Source organism: Capra hircus, chromosome 3, assembly GCF_001704415.2.
Source record: "Capra hircus breed San Clemente chromosome 3, ASM170441v1, whole genome shotgun sequence".
Taxonomy (NCBI): domain Eukaryota; kingdom Metazoa; phylum Chordata; class Mammalia; order Artiodactyla; family Bovidae; genus Capra; species Capra hircus.
The window spans coordinates 12598140-12613661 of NC_030810.1; the positions used below are offsets into that span (position 1 = coordinate 12598140).

Consider the following 15522-nt stretch of genomic DNA (forward strand, 5'->3'; position numbering starts at 1 on the left):
TAAGACGGCGGCTTTTTATTGGCTAGCCTTTGGCAGTTTGAATTTGGTGGCGGCGGCCTCACGTCGCTTTCATCCCGGAGCCGCTCCTTCTCAGCTGAAGCAGCCGGGTTTTTCCTCAGTCCGGGTTTCAGAACCTGCAGGTGGGTGCCTCGCGAATCCTTTATTCCTCTGGCCCGGAAGGGCAGGGGTCCCCATTCAAACCCCCAGGGGGGTCCTCCACCCTCCCTCGCCCCCTTGCGGCCCCCTCTCCTTCACCATCTCCGCCGCTGACGCCTTGTGCCTCCGCCCCTCGCTCCCCGCAGCCTCCATCGAAGCGCCATGGCTCCGTCTAGGAAGGGCGGCAGTCGGGTGGCTAAGACCAACGCGCTGCGGAACAGAAAGCTCGCCTCCTTTCTTAAGGACTTCGACCGTGAAGGTGAGGGGCGGAGCCCGGGTGGTCGCGGTCACTTAGGGCAATCGCGGGGTGCTGGAGGACTGGGACGCGGGCAGCAGGGATTCCGGGAACATTTTCCCCGCGGGGTGACCCGTGCCGTGTCCTCTCTGCCCTCTCGCAGTGCAAATGCGATCCAAGCAAATTCAGTCAGACAGGCAGAACCTCCTCAAAGAGTTGGATAACCTGTACAACATTGAGATCCTGCGACTCCCCAAGGCGCTGCGCGAAATGAACTGGCTCGAATACTTCGGTAAGAGCTCCTGGTCTTTCCCCAGGCCTCGGCCTGGAGCCCTTCTGTGGTTACCATGGCAGCTTTTATCTTCTCAATGAGGTCTTAGAAGGAAATTGCAGGCCTACTCCTCCCCAATCTGTGTCACCTCCCTGCTTTTCTTCTTAGCACTTTCCCTCATCTTCCTCTGCAGGCAGGCAAATGTTTTCTCTAAAGGAGGAGATAATAAGTATTTTAGGCTTTGTAGGCCAGAAGGTTCTCTGTCCAAACTACTCATGCTGTTATAGTTCGAAAACAGCTGTAATGAATGGGCATAGCTGTTTTCCAACAGAAATCTATTTATGGAAACACTGAAATGTGAATTTGACAGATTTCAGATTCCATGTGTCATGAAATACTCATTTTTTTGAGGGGGCTGGTGTTTTATCTAACCATTTAAAAGTGAATGAATGAATAGATTGTTACCAGGCACAGATGGAAGGATAACTCCAACCAGCTCTTTCTTTAGCTTATGGAAATCACCAATTTATACACAAGCAAACAAATTGCAAAGTGCAAGGACTCGAAGAGTTTTCCTGGTCAGAGGAAGACCCCACCCTGTTCCCTACCCTACCCCCTGGTTAAACGTCCAAAGAAATGCAAGAAGCTGTCCTTTTGCTGGGTTACCCTTTTACTATTTTCTTATGATTAATTACCCACTAGGTAGCCTGCTACCTGGATAGAAATGCACGTTCTGCTCACATAGATGTCATTTAATGATCCTTTTGGACTTTTTCTTTTATTTATTAATCTATTTGTGCATTTCTGTAAATATTCATTGAGCATGTGTTAGTCACAATATTGGGTGCTGAAGATGCATTGGGAAATAAAACAGACGTTATTCTTGCAAGTTAGTAGAGAAGACTTGTTCTAAAAATTTGGACATGATTATATATTTAAAATTACAAGTACTACAAAAGAGAGTCAAGTAGTGGTCAATAAGCACATTTATACAGTGCTTTCTATGCCAGACAGGCATTGTGTTTTCTAGTGTTAACTGAAAAACCAAGTGTTTTCCATATATTAACTGATTTGATCCTCATAACAAACATATTAGTTGTTGTTTTTATTCCTGCTTTGTAGATGACAAGATTAAAGCACAGAGATTGTTTGCTTAAAGTCTCGTAAGCCGGTTAGTGACATATTTGAATGTAGGCATTCTGGTTCCAAAGTCTGAGTTTTTAACTGTTATACAGGATACTACCAGCACTTCCAGCAGGAGGACTCTAACCTAAGTTTTTATTCTACATCTAAATCTTGTGAAGATCTCTTCCTTCAATACATATTTACATCATATATACTGATGACATATTTTTTACCAGAAGCTGTGGATATTATTTTTGTCCTTGAGTTCAGTTCAAGGCAGGGTTGGGCTCTTCTACAGCTTTGAGTAGTTGCTGGATATGATGATAGTGAGCAACTAACTCAATACATTGCAGCAATCTGCTGTGAGAGAAAAATAAGCAGAGTTTGGGGTTTGAGCTGGGTTTTGAAAGATGAATTCCAAGTTTGTAGAGTGCAGGGGATTATTTCAGGCAGGAGAAATAACTATCAGAGCACTGAGTCATGAGACAGTGGCACGTTTGGGAAATAACAGTCACTTTGGTGTAGTGGGACTTGTAGTAGGTCATGAAGGGAACAGTCAAGCTTGGAGAAAGATTAGACTAGGTTGTAGAGGCTCCTGAATGTTGGACTAAGGACTTAATCTGGTCCAGTGTAAGGGAAGTGGTCATATTAGGGAAGACAGTTTGTTAATTAAATTATAATAACCTAGTAACCAAGCAAATTGTTCTTTTCAAAGCCCTTGGAGGAAACAAGCAGGCCCTGGAAGAAGCAGCAACAGTAAGTGACTTCTATTTTTGAACTCTTGGTTAGTTTTCAGTTTAGTCCGTCCACAAAATTCAGTGGTGGGTGCTGACTGTGGAACAAGTTCCAGAGGGGACATTACTGATGTCAGCTAAAAGATTATAGTTGTTGAATGCTGAGTACATGAAGGCCAAGTCCAAGGTTTATAGAGAAATAGTCCTATTTTGGGCAGGTTCCTTGCAGCTCTTTGCCCTGACCTTTGCACCTTAACAAAATGTTCATAGTTAATATTCTAATATTAATCGTCCCCATTCTTCTAGCCATAGCATTTCTCACACTAGTTGAACGAAAAGTCCTAGGCTAGGGGAGAAGTAGAAAGCCAAGTTCCTTTAAACCGCTGGCTTGCTAGGGGACAAAGAGACTATTCCCTTTTCACATCATACTCTAGAAGCTGTGCTCTTGGTTGGGACTCTCAGGATTCCCCACTCCCTCTCACCTCCTTCCCCCCGGCATGATTACTAGGACTCAAGGCAGTATGAGGCTGAATAGAGTTTAGATCAGTACTCTCTGTTACAATAGCCACCAGACACGTGTAACTTTAATTAAAATGAATAAAATATTCAGTTCCTCAGACACATTAGCCATGAGTCACATGTTCCTTCGCCACTATGACTACTGCATCATCCTCCATTTCAGACATCGCTCATCTCTCTAGCCCGGCACGGCTTCTTGCTAAGCCCCGACAGCCTCAGAATCCTTGTTTGAGTACTCCATGTAGTCTCTACCAGTTCAGAGATGAAACTGTGTCATTCCTTGTCTGTAAGGGCTATTCTGATACCGAATGTGCCCTACAAGAAAAGGCTTGTGAAGCATGCCTGCTTTTGGCTATTCCCATACATATGGATAGTTACCACTGGGAATAAACTTAATTAGAATGGTGACTGGAAGCCTTTATGAAGGGTACAGGAGCATAGCAGAAAAACATTTGGCCCTCTACACTTAAAAAAAATTATTTTAAGTAACTGTGTGATAGGTGCATTAATTAACTTGATTGTGATAATCATTTCACGATGTGTATGTATAACTTTATATATGTAGGAATTTTTTTTAATTTATTTTTTAACTGAAGGATAATTGCTTTCAGAATTTTGTTGTTTTCTGTCAAACCTTAACATTGAATCAGCCATAGGTATACATATATCCCCTTCCTCTTGAACCTCTCTCCCATTTCGCCCCCCATCCCACACCTTTAGTTTGGTACAGAGCCCCTGTTTGAGTTCCCTGAAACATACAACTACTTCCCATTTGCTATCTGTTTTACATATGGTAATGTAAGTTCCCATGTTACTCTCTCCATACATCTCACTCTCATAACACTTTAAATGTGTTAGAATCATATTTGTCAATTATACCTCAATAAAGCTGGGGGTGGAATGAGAAGACTGACATAGCATCAAGTGTTGTAGGGAATATGGGTCATTTGAAACTTGTACTGTTTGCACCTGGCATGTAAACAAGTACAATCACTTTGGAAAACAGTTTTGCATAATATTAAGCCTGAACACCTGTGTACCCTGCAACTCTGATGCCCTGTCCCTAAGTACACAGCCAAGAGTAAGCCTGGGCATGTGTGCATCAGACACAGCTATAAGACAGTTCAAAGCAGCAGTGTTTGTAATAGCAGAATACTGTTGACAGGAGACTGGACAAATCCATTGTGACAGGTGTTACACAGCAGTGAAAAACAAATTAATTTCGATCACAAATAGTGGTCAAAAGCAGAACCAAGCAAAATATTGTTTAAGCACATAGACATTTGTGGAGAAATATACAGACACGGGTGTGCTCGATTCGTGGGGTTGCAAAGAGTCGGACATGACTGAGCGACTGAACTGATACACCCACACTTTCTTTCAGGCAAATGGAATGATAGTGGTTATCTCTGAGGAATGACAGAATTAGGACACCAGTCACCTTCTGAGGAGAGGCAAAGAAATAGTACAGGGAAAAGTACATAGCTAGAAGCAAGTAATTGGCAATGTTTTGGGTCTTTGGTTGTATGGTGGATTTATGGGAGTTCAGTATTTTGTGTCATAAGTAACATGATCTTTTGTATGTATCAAAGAGTATGGTTTTTTAAGTTGTTTTTAATCTTAAAATATTGTTCCTCACATTTGATGGAATATACCTGGTGTTTTCTGACTGTGTTTGGCACAGGCTGACTTGGATATCACAGAAATAAACAAATTAACAGCAGAAGCTACTCGGACACCCCTGAAACTTGCCAAAAGTGAGTACTTTTCAAAACCCCTTGTTAAAGTGAGAGAGCGAAGGCCCAGTGTAGTTGGCTGGCCGCTTGGGGAGGCCTCCTTGGAGGAGTCTCTTCCCTCTAATGCCTGGTCCTCAGTCTCGAAAATCCAAAAATTTGATTTTGTCCTCTGCATTCAGTTAATTATATGAAGGACTGATAACTAACCGAACTCTTCAGACCAATTTGTGAGCTAAAATGAACGAAGAAAAACAAAAGCTGTGCTGGAAACTAAACATTGTTGCCTGGTTCCTTCCCTGAGAGAGAGGCGAGCAAGGTTTGGAGAGGTGTGACAAGATGTGGTAGCGCTAGCCAAGACTCCCTGATGTGGGCAGAAGGATCGAAAGAGAATTGTGAAAGGACCGACTTTCTCAGCGTGTCATTGCATGCTACTCAGTTCGCTGACCCATCCACGTAAAGTTCTCTCCCATACACGCCCCACACTCGGGGAAACACTATCTTAGAGGGAAAGTTTGGGGACGCTGGTTGTAATTAGTGAGCATAGATTCAGGCCAGGATGGGCTCTCCAATGGACATGCTGTCTTAAGCTCTGGACTTCAGGCTGCCCATCAGGCAGCACCTTCTCTACTGGGCCAGGCCTAAAATACCACCCAATGCTTATTCCAGCTTACCTCTTTTTTTAAAGATAAATATATTTGCATTCTTATTTGTGTCAGAAAAAAAAGCTTAAAATTCATTAAATCTGAACTCTTTCCCCTCAGTTAAATTTCTGTATGGAATCCCTGCTTAGGATTTTCTAGCCTGTGGTTGTATGTATTTAGCAATGAGACACTCCCTTTCAATGATGGACAGCTGGAATGATTAGAACATTTTTTCTAATTCTGAACCAAAGTTTCCTTGTGGTATCTACTGCTTCTGTTCTTTGAGGTCCCACAGAGCTGTCTTCCATATGACAACCCCTTAAATATTAAAAACTGGTATTACTTCCTCTTGAATCATCCATCTTAAACATCCCTCATATTCCTTTCCCTTCTAAAATGACAATTGTAATAACTTATTATTTGTAAATAGTATTTTATTATAATAAATAGTAATAACAGTCAAAAAACTAAGATCATGGCATCCAGTCCCATTACTTCATAGTAATTAGAAGGGGAAAAAGTAGAAACAGTGACAGATTTTATTTTCTTGGGCTCCAGAGTCACTGTGGATACTGATTGCAGCCATGAAATTAAAAGACACTTGCTCCTTGGAAGGAAAGCTATGACTAATCTAGACAGTATGTTAAAAAGTAAAGATATCACTTTGCCAACAAAGGTCCATATAATCAAAGCTATGGTTTTTCCAGTAGTCATGTACAGATGTGAGAGCTGGATCATAAAGAAAGCTGAACACGGAAGAATTGATGCTTTAGAACTGTGTTGTTAGAAAGGACTCTAGAATTCTGTGGACAGCAAAGGAAATCAAACCAGTCAATCCTAAAGGAAATCAACCCTGAATATCTACTGGAAGGTCTGAGCTGAAGCTGAAGTTCCAATATTTTGGCCACCTGATGCGAAGAGCTAATTCATTAGAAAAGACCCTGATGCTGAGAAAGATTGAAGAAGAGGGCTACAGAGGATGAGATGGTTAGATAGCAACACTGACTCAATGGATGTGAATTTGAGCAATCTTGAAAGATAATGAAGGACCTGGCATACAGCAGTCCATGGGGTCGAAAAGAGTTGGACACAACTTAGCGACTGAACAACATTAATACTTACAATGTGTTCAATATCATTCAAGGGACTTTACATTCATTCTTCCCACAAATATTTAATAAGCACTTATAGAAACAATTCTAGAGTTTGGGATGATTAACGAAGACGCCGTTTTTGTGGAGCACACGTTCCATGTCTCATCATATCCCCATGAAGTGTCTCCTCCATCTTATAGAAGAAGAAATTGAGGGTAGCGGTGGAAACCATGCGGCATAGTCAGAGGCAGGATCAGGCCTCAGGCTCAAGGCTCTCTGGCTCTGGGGTCTGCATTCTTAATCAGAATGCTGGGCTGCCCATATGAAGCATGATAGAGGGTTTTTTAACCACTCTGAGACCTTTTTTGTCTGTGTGTGTGGCTAAATCCTTTTTTTTTTTTTAATCATCTTCTGTTGGATCTATTTCTTGATTTACAACCTAAAGATTGCTCAAGTTTTATTCCCTATAAGAAATGTGAATGCATAAAAGTTTATTCCCATGAGAAATATCACTCTGTTAAAACTCTTATAGCACGGAAGGTAATGCAAGTGGATGAGATGATAATGGAAGAAGAAGAGGAAGAAAATATCAGTAAGAATCCTCAAACTGCAAGAGTAAGTAGGCACTCAGATTTGGGGCGGGAGCCTGTCAGCAGACAAGGAAATACGTAAAATTTAGTATACCTCCTTTTTACCTTACCCCACTGCCCCTGGAAGTTTTACCATTCCTCTTAGGACACAGCCTTTAAAATGGGTGAAATTTCACCAGCTGGAGAAGAAAAGGAAGGGAATTCCAGGAAGAGGTATGAAAGAGCTGTTTGAGGAACAGGAAATGGTTTGGTGTGGTGGCAAGGACATAAGCTGTGAGGGTAATCTGGGGAAAGCAATGGTCTTGTGAGCCAAGCTTAGAGGTTGTGATTTCATGAGGTAGGTCATGGTAAGTGACATGATGGATAGGTATTTCAGAACAGCATTCAGGATAAACGAGAGAGAGAGAAAATCAGAGACAAGGGAGCCAGTTGGGAAGCTTTATTATTTTGTTTACTTGAAGTGTAGTTGATTTACAGTGTTGTGTAAATCTCTGCTGTATAGCTGAGTGACTCAGTTATATACGATAGGCACTCTTTCTTAAATATTCTTTTCCATTATGTTTGTCACAGGGTATTGAATATAGTTCCCTGTGCTATACAGTAGGACCTTGTTTATCCATCTTGTATATAATAGTTTACATGTGCTAATCCCAAACTCCCAGTACTTCTCTCCTCCACCCACCCCGCCCTTGGCAACCACAGTTCAGTTCTCTGTGTCTGTGAGTCTGCTTCCGCTTTGTAGATATGTTCATTTGTGCCATATTTTAGATACCACATGTGATATATATGTGGCCTTTCTCTGGCTTATTCACTTTTATGGTGATCTCTAGTTGCATCCATGTTCCTACAAATGGCATTGTTTTGTTCTTTTTTGCGGCCAAGTAGTATTCCATTGTGTGTATACCACCTCTGCTTTATCCATTTGTTGATGGACACTTAGGTTGCTCCCATGTGTTGGCGACTGTGAACAGTGCTGCTGTGAGCGCATGGGTGCGTGCACCCTTTTGAGCTGTAGTTTTGCCCTGGTGTGTGCCCAGGAGCGGGATTGCTGGGTCAGAGTGTGATTGTGCCTTTATCGTTTTCTGAGGAACCTCACGCAGCTTTCCGTAATGGCTGCACCAACTTACATTCCCACCAGCAGTGTAGAAGGGCTCCCTTTTCTCCACGCTCTCTCCAGCATTTATCATTTGTAGTTTTTAACAGTTGTCCTTCTGACTAGTGTGAGGAGGTACCTCGTAGTTTTGATTTGCATTTCTCTAATAATCAGTAATGATGAGCATCTTTTCATGCGCCTACTGGCCATCTTTGGAGAAATGTCTGTTAAGGTCTTAAGGTCCTCTGCCCATTTTTCGATTGGGTTGTTTGTTTTTTTTGTGGTTGAGTTGTATGAGCTGTTTGTATATTTTGGAGATTAAGCCCTTGTCTGTGACATCATTTGCAAATATTTTCTTCCATTCTGTAGGTTTGTGTTTTTTTTTTTTAATGTTTCCTTTGCTGTGCAAAATTTGTAAGTCCCAAAATTCAGTCCCATTTGTTTATTTTTATTTCTGTTGTCTTGGGAGACTGACCTAAGAAAACATTGGTACAATTTATGTCACAGAATGTTTTGCCAATGCTCTCTTCTAAGAGTTTTATGGTGTCATGTCTTATGTTTGTCTTTAAGCCGTTTTGCGTTTATTTTTTTGCACAGTGTGAGGGTGTGTTCTAGCTTTATTGATTTCTATGCAGGGGCTGCTGTAATTCTTGAACTGAGGCCCTGACCCTGTGAAAAGAGAAGGGATAAGGTTTACAAAGGAGAGTGGGCAAGATTGGTGGAGAGAAGCAGCGACCTGAGACGACCAGGTGGTTTCTGGCTTAGGGAACTTCCCTCTGGTGGAACTGGGGCATGGGAGGAGGATGGGTGCGGGGCCAGGGCAAAGGGAAGCAGTTAGTCTGTCAGCTGTTTGACCTGCTGAGTGTATAATACTTCTCCAGCATGTCTAGCCCTGACAGAAATCTCAGCCTGGAGCTCAGGCAGAAGTAAGAGATTGAGAGACACCGACTCCCAGATCTTTAGGTGGTTGTCCCAGCAGGGAGGTCAGTGAGCTTGTACGGGGAGAATGTGGAGGGGAGCCTGAGGGTGGACTCTGGAGGGAAGGTAGAAAGAGGAGCTCGTGAGGCAGCCTGCAGAGCAGAAGGCCAGCCAGGAAAGCAAGGGTGGTGGGTCGATCTTCGGAACAAGGGAGGATCATCAGAAGGTACCTGATTCTTGTCAGGTACCTCCAAGGACTCGCAAGGGTGAGGGCTGCTGAGGGTTCCTTGTGTTGGGCACCTGGGTGCCCTTAGTGACTGCCACAGCAATGATGTATGAGGGGGTGGGAGCAGGGTAGGGCAACCAACCAAGCTGCACTCAGTTCAAAAGGCACTTACCTTTAATCTTGGTCAAAGTTCTCTAATTGGAAGACTCAGGCAGTATAATTCTTAGTTGACCAATTCTGCTCTGGATTATTTAAGTCACTGTGAGTTCTGTAAGGTATACCTTCTGATGTTCAGATACTCAGTTCTTTTCCAGAGCTGGTATCCTTCTCCCTAAGCTTTCCCCTTTGTGGGGCTTTTTGTAACCTCAGTTTCATTTGTTTGTGACTTCAGGCTAAAAGGTGTCCTCCATCCAAGAAGAGAACCCAGTCCATACAAGGGAAAGGCAAAAATAAAAGGTAACAGGTTTTCCAAATTCAGATGTGCTTTTGGTTTTATTGGAGAGCCACATTCATCGTGGCAGGAATGGGCGATAAAGGGGCTTTTGTAACTTGTTTTCAAGTTATCTGAGCTTGGGGGGCCTCTAGAAACCGTCCAACCCAACACCTTCTCTGGTTCTTCTGCCCATGTTCTCTGTCTCCCCCTCTTTTTAAAATGCAAACAGGGAGATTAATAAGACACAGAAACATACGGTAAGCACTGCATATTTTGTTCAGTTGCCAGACAATCCGTGTGTAGAGCTACCCACATGGTTAGTCACAAAGTGGCTATCACCTACCTGTGGCTAGTTTCTTGAAAAATTCCTCCTGGTCCTGCTAAGTAATGAATCACCATGGACTTGAATTTCTTATGCTGGGAGGGTGGGGGAGGGGGAGGGGGCTGCCTCTTAACGAGCTCAGGAAAGGAGTCACTGGAGCGTGTCTGTGAAGAGTGAGCTCCTCTCTCTTCTCCCTGGGCAGTGGGAGCTGTCTGGCAAGAGGACAGGAGCTCCAGCGAGGGGGCCTACAGGGTGCAGAGGGGCTGTCTCCTTCCTCTCGTTCCCTTAGCTTCACTGAGAAGTCAGATTCTGGAGGCAGACTGCCTGGGTTCAGGGTTCTGGCTCTGCCCTAATGTCCCCGGGTTTCTGCATCTGGAAATGAGGATAATGGTGCGTCTCACAGGGTGGCGAAGAGGCTGCATGAGCTAATGTGTGGAAGGCGCCCAGGACAGGCTCCGACATGCTCAGTGTTACCTGCTTCTATGCTGTAGTCACTGGACCTGAGAGTTGGTGCACCTAATGGCTGTGTCTTTCCCGTAGGTCAAGCCATTACACCACCGTTACCCCAGCTGTGGGCCGACTGGAGTTGTCTCTGGTGAAACCAACTCCGGGCCTGACACCCAGGTTTGACTCAAGGTGAGTACTGGCAGCAGCGCTTGGATTTTGGTGGGAGCCTAATACTTGACATTTGTCAGAAAAGAAGAGTATTTAAGAAAATACTGGAAAGCCTCACTCAGGAGCGTTTCCTAATGTTTGCCTCTCCCCTGAGAGCAGGTTCACCTGTTTTCAGTGGCAAAATGATTGTTTATCTGATGAGAGGGAGGAGACCAGTCTGTCCCTGATGACTTGGAGGCCTCTAGTGACTATTTCGGTCCTTTATGATTCTGATTAAGTTTATTTTAAGTTGGTAGGTACTCTTCCCATACCCTTGGTAGGAGTGAAAATTAACACCACCTTTTGGGAGACCAATATAAATAAGGATGTTCTTACAGCATAAATTAATCCCTTCTACAGTGCTGGTCAACTAGATAGCAGATGCTGTGTAGCCATTAAAAAATAAGTGGCTCCGCATGTGCTGATGGAAGAGCCTCTCCACACAGGCGGCAGAGCAGCACGCCCCAGACGATCCCATTTGATAGTTTCTGGAGGGATGCGTCAGGAGCTGGGCATGCTTGTCTCTGGAGTGGGAGAGGGAGGAAGACCTACCTTCTACTTCTAATTCTCACTCCTCCTTAACTTTTTTTTTTGCATGAGTATATAGCAAAGGACATTTAGGGAAAAAGAGATGGAAGCACTTTAAAGATCTCAAGAAAGTCTGTTTGGGAATTAATATAATGATGTCATCACTGAACCATCCTCCTTTGATCCTGGAAAATTTCTCCTGATGGAAGCACATAGCCACTCTTAGAAATATATTAGCCACCGTTTATTTCTGGCTTTGTGGGTGGATGGATGGGTGGGTGACTGCTCTCCATATGGAGCTCTGGACCTAAAATTTACATGGATAAGAATTTACTTTTGCTAGATGTATGTTTGATAATTACAGCCTCCTTTATCCAGCTGTGTTGAGTCATTACTGCTTTTTAACCCTAAATTTAGAACGCGCCTTCTTAGAAATGTGATTTGAAAACTGCAGCTTGAGGCCAGATGGAGTTTGGAAGGGCTCATAGCGCCTGGTGTCATTCAATCTGCCAAGCCATCTTTACAGACATTTCCCCACTTTATAGGATCTTCAAGACCCCGGGCCTGCGTACTCCAGCAGCCAGAGAGCGGATTTACAACGTCTCTGTGAATGGCAGCCCTCTTGCCGACAGCAAAGAGATATTCCTCACTGTGCCAGTGGGAGGCGGAGAGGTAAGTGTTCCAGGGAGGGGTGGGTCAGGCCACCGTGAGCTGCTTACTCACCATTTCTTTCTTTTGTCCATCACCCATTTCTCTCCCAGAACCCAAATTCCTTTGGTTGCCTGGCTCGTCATCTCCACACTTCTGTAGGACTCAGAACCATTTCCTCTCCCAGGGTAGAGCTCCAGACTGGGAGGATTCTTGCCCAGCTCTGCGTTCCATTTGCTTATCAGCTAACATAGGCCCACGTATCTATCTTGTATTAACAGCAGATGTGGAAGACATTCCTGCCCTTGAGTAGCAGTCAGTAGTCAAGCTAGGCTCCCAGTTAATAACATAGCATGTGATATGTGCAGTGAGGGAGATTTTAAAGGGTGTGCAAAGGAGGGCACTGGCAGGGTGCATGTTTTAGTCTAGAAAGGGGAGCGTGAGGGTCTTCCACTTGGTGTAACTTTGAGGAGTCTGAAGCAGGCAGAACAGAGCAAGTTGCTGACCTCCGCTCGGGGACGGAGGGGATGGTTTATCTTACATGAGGTCTGCAGGGCATTTCTAAGCGAACATGCACCCCTTGTCTTCAGCTGATCCAGCCACTGACCCAGTGATAAACGCCAACATCACTGTCTCCTTGGGACTCACACCCCTCCTGCCTGCCTTGCCACCACCCCCCACAAGTGCAGGACATCAAGGGGACCCCCAGGGCACCCTGGGCTGCTGGCAGAGGTTCCTGCTCTGAGGGACCAGCCACTTTAACCCTCTCCCTTCCCCACAGAGCATGCGGTTATTGGCCAGTGACTTGCAGAGGATCGATATTGCCCAGCTGGATCCAGAGGCCCTGGGAAACATTAAGAAGCTCTCCGTAAGTCATTCATGCTCCTCTCCACACACAGGCTGGAGGCTTCTGGGTTTAGCCATTCTTAGGCTTGCCTTTTGGGCCTGGGCTACTGCTTTACACTTACAACTGTTTCCCCCAAGGAATTTTGACGCTAGGTTCTCCTGCTTACCTAGCAGCAATTCTGTCCCTAAACTGATGTTGAATTTTGATCCAACCCAGAGTGCCTACCACAGAAGTTCCGCAAGAAAATCAAAATTCTGCTTCATTCAGGCAGTTGGTTTCTGTATGTTATGGCACAGCAGTTGACCTCTGGGAACTGAAACTTCCTCACAGCAGTTCAGGAAGAGGGTGAGGAACCTGTTAGAAAGAATCCCACAGAATTGGAGGGTGCTGGCCAGCCAGGCCCTGTGGGTGGTGGGACCACAGTGCCGGGGGTTGGTGGGGCTCTGCTCTGCTGCGTCAGCTCCTTTAGCACCTCTGTCTTTGGGGCCCAAGCACTCATTTCTCCTGCACCTGTCCTTCCTCCCTAAGCAGAACATCACCTTCTCCATGAGGCTGTTGGTTCTCCTCCCCCCTACCTCCGGTCTGGATGCAGTTCTGGGTAGTCGCACTTACTCCATTGCCCAGCGTGGGCTGTCCAGTGTTAGTCCTCAGTTAAATTCTCAAGAGGAAGAATCCGCAATTCCGTTCTCCGCTTTGGTCCGATGGGCCACCCTGGTCCTGTCAGCTGGCTTAGTGTTGGGGACGGGAACACGTAGCACAAACGTGGCTGCTGTTGGGGTAGGGTCTGTGAAGGTCATGTCCAGGAAGCGGATGAGGGCGGAGCTGCTTTCTCAAACGTGTCATTTGGAACACAGGCCGGTGCTGAGACTGGGCACATACCAGCCACCCAAACCTGGGGACATCCTTCATCAAGCTGGACCTCCAGCACTGCTGTTCCCAAATGATACCTTCACTGTCTCATCCGAGACGGCATTTTGCTGCTTTGTTCAGATGAGAAACAGAGATGCAGAAAGTTTAGTTCAGTGTGTGTTGGTGGTCTAGCGATGAGCATAGCTGCCTCCCAGAAAGGTTAGTTAGTTCGTTCATGTACGAATAGAGGATGGAGAGCTGAGATGCAGTCAGACTGGCCCAGTCCCAGAGTCAGTGCTCCCTGAGTAGACTAAGGGACGGGTGGGCATGTCTGCCCAGCACCACCCACTGAACGACCTCTCCTTCTCCTTTCAGAGCCGTCTTGCTCAAATCTGTGGCACCATACGAACTCAAAAATGAAACTGCTATTCCAAGATGGGACAGGATGGGCCTTCACTGGGTACTTGTGGGACCCTGAAGAAACCTCTTCCTTTTGGCTTACTGTTTGTTTGAGTGTGAAGTCCCAGAGCACGGCGTGGTGTTCCTCTTGGAGAACTCAGGAAGCTTTGCTTTGGGCACCTCCCAAGCCGAGTGACAAAGACACTGCCTCTGCGTCCATACAGTCCAAACTTCCGCCCTTCTCTGAACCGAATGCTCCTTCCTGCTCCTGGAGTGGCCGCCTCTGCCTCCTGCAGCTCCGCGTCCTCTTTGCCCTGCCCCGACTCAGAGGAACCTTGTGTTCCAGGAGGACTGCCAATCACTCTCACCAGAGAGCCCTGTGCAGCTGGGCTCCCAGCCTCCCAGCCTAGAGGCTGGGAGCTGTAAGCTCCAAGAAGGGAGCTCCATGAGAGGACGGCTCCGAAGCTGGAAGGGACTGTGCGGATGGGGCCAGGACACATCTTCCCCCCCGTGCCCATCCCCTCCCTCCCGCGGTGGCTGCTGCCGGGGCTCTGCGGTCTTATGCCCGCCGTGCTCAGTAGTTCTGTCTCAAGCTGATTTGTGGACCAGTACTGTGTATTATCCCTGTTTACCAAAGACCAAAACTTGGTTTGAGGGCAGTTTCCGTGTCTCGCTCCTCTACCTCTCCAGTTAGTTCAGTTAGTGGGAATCTGGATAAGGGAATTGTAGGGTTTAGATTGGTGTGGGGTTCTTTACATGACTGGCTGCAGTTGAACTCAAAACTCTCTAGTCTCTGCCAGTTCCGTAGACTTTGCTGAAAGCGCTTCTCTCTTAGGTTCATGGGGGAGTGAGTGTAGCTGGTCTGGGGGCCTCATTCTGTGCATTTGGCCTCTGCCTTGGTGTGGGCTGTCCGGTGGGCACGGAGACCCCTGCGCCCCAACCAGCCCTTCTGCCCCGAAGAATCATGGGATGTGGTCCAAGTACGTGGGAGCCGAGAGTTCCTGCCCCCAGCTTGGGGGCACAGTGTTGTGTGTGTGGTTCTTTGTTGTACTTTGTACTATTTTGCTACACGACCATCCTAGTAATCCAGTCCTGTCCAAGATATGTTCTTTTCAAGTTGTTTTATTCTCCCTTTCCTGAGACTTTTGTACATATTGTTTTCCTGAGTCGTGGTATCTGTAAGCTGATTTATTCTGATCGGAGCTACTGAAAGGTACCGGTTTTCAATAAAGTGTGGATTTGGATTTGTTTTTAACTGATATTCCACCTGCCTGTCATCTCCAAAATGTGCTACCTGGACTAAAGACAGTTCAGGGGCTGAAGCTATTAGAGCGGAGGGTCCGCAAACAGCTACTTCCCGCAGACGTGAAAGCCTTTACTTCAGGCAGAATCTCTCTGATACCTGAAGAGGGGGGCCTCTCCCCAAGCAGGGAATGGTAATCTAGCCCAAGAAGTTTTCTCCCAACACCTTCTTTCCATGAGCTAGAAATTTACATTTTTGGGG

At 45.6% G+C, this 15522-nt stretch overlaps 1 protein-coding gene across 1 annotated transcript; it reads left to right on the forward strand.

Moving 5' to 3' along the window:
- On the forward strand, positions 35 to 15277 carry CDCA8 (cell division cycle associated 8). Its single transcript, XM_005678679.3, has 11 exons — positions 35 to 140; positions 303 to 415; positions 555 to 683; positions 2503 to 2543; positions 4725 to 4797; positions 7044 to 7126; positions 9730 to 9794; positions 10634 to 10729; positions 11821 to 11947; positions 12705 to 12791; positions 13995 to 15277. The coding sequence occupies exons 2-11, from the start codon at positions 319 to 321 to the stop codon at positions 14037 to 14039; spliced, it is 843 nt and encodes a 280-aa protein (XP_005678736.1). The 5' UTR covers positions 35 to 140; positions 303 to 318; the 3' UTR covers positions 14040 to 15277.

Coding starts and splice junctions, on each gene's coding strand:
- CDCA8 (XM_005678679.3), top strand. CDS start 319: ATGGCTCCGTCTAGGAAGGGCGGCAGTCGGGTGGCTAAGACCAACGCG. Junction 7,127..9,729: donor AGAATCCTCAAACTGCAAGA/GTAAGTAGGCAC, acceptor TTGTGACTTCAG/GCTAAAAGGTGTCCTCCATC. Junction 11,948..12,704: donor TGCCAGTGGGAGGCGGAGAG/GTAAGTGTTCCA, acceptor CCTTCCCCACAG/AGCATGCGGTTATTGGCCAG.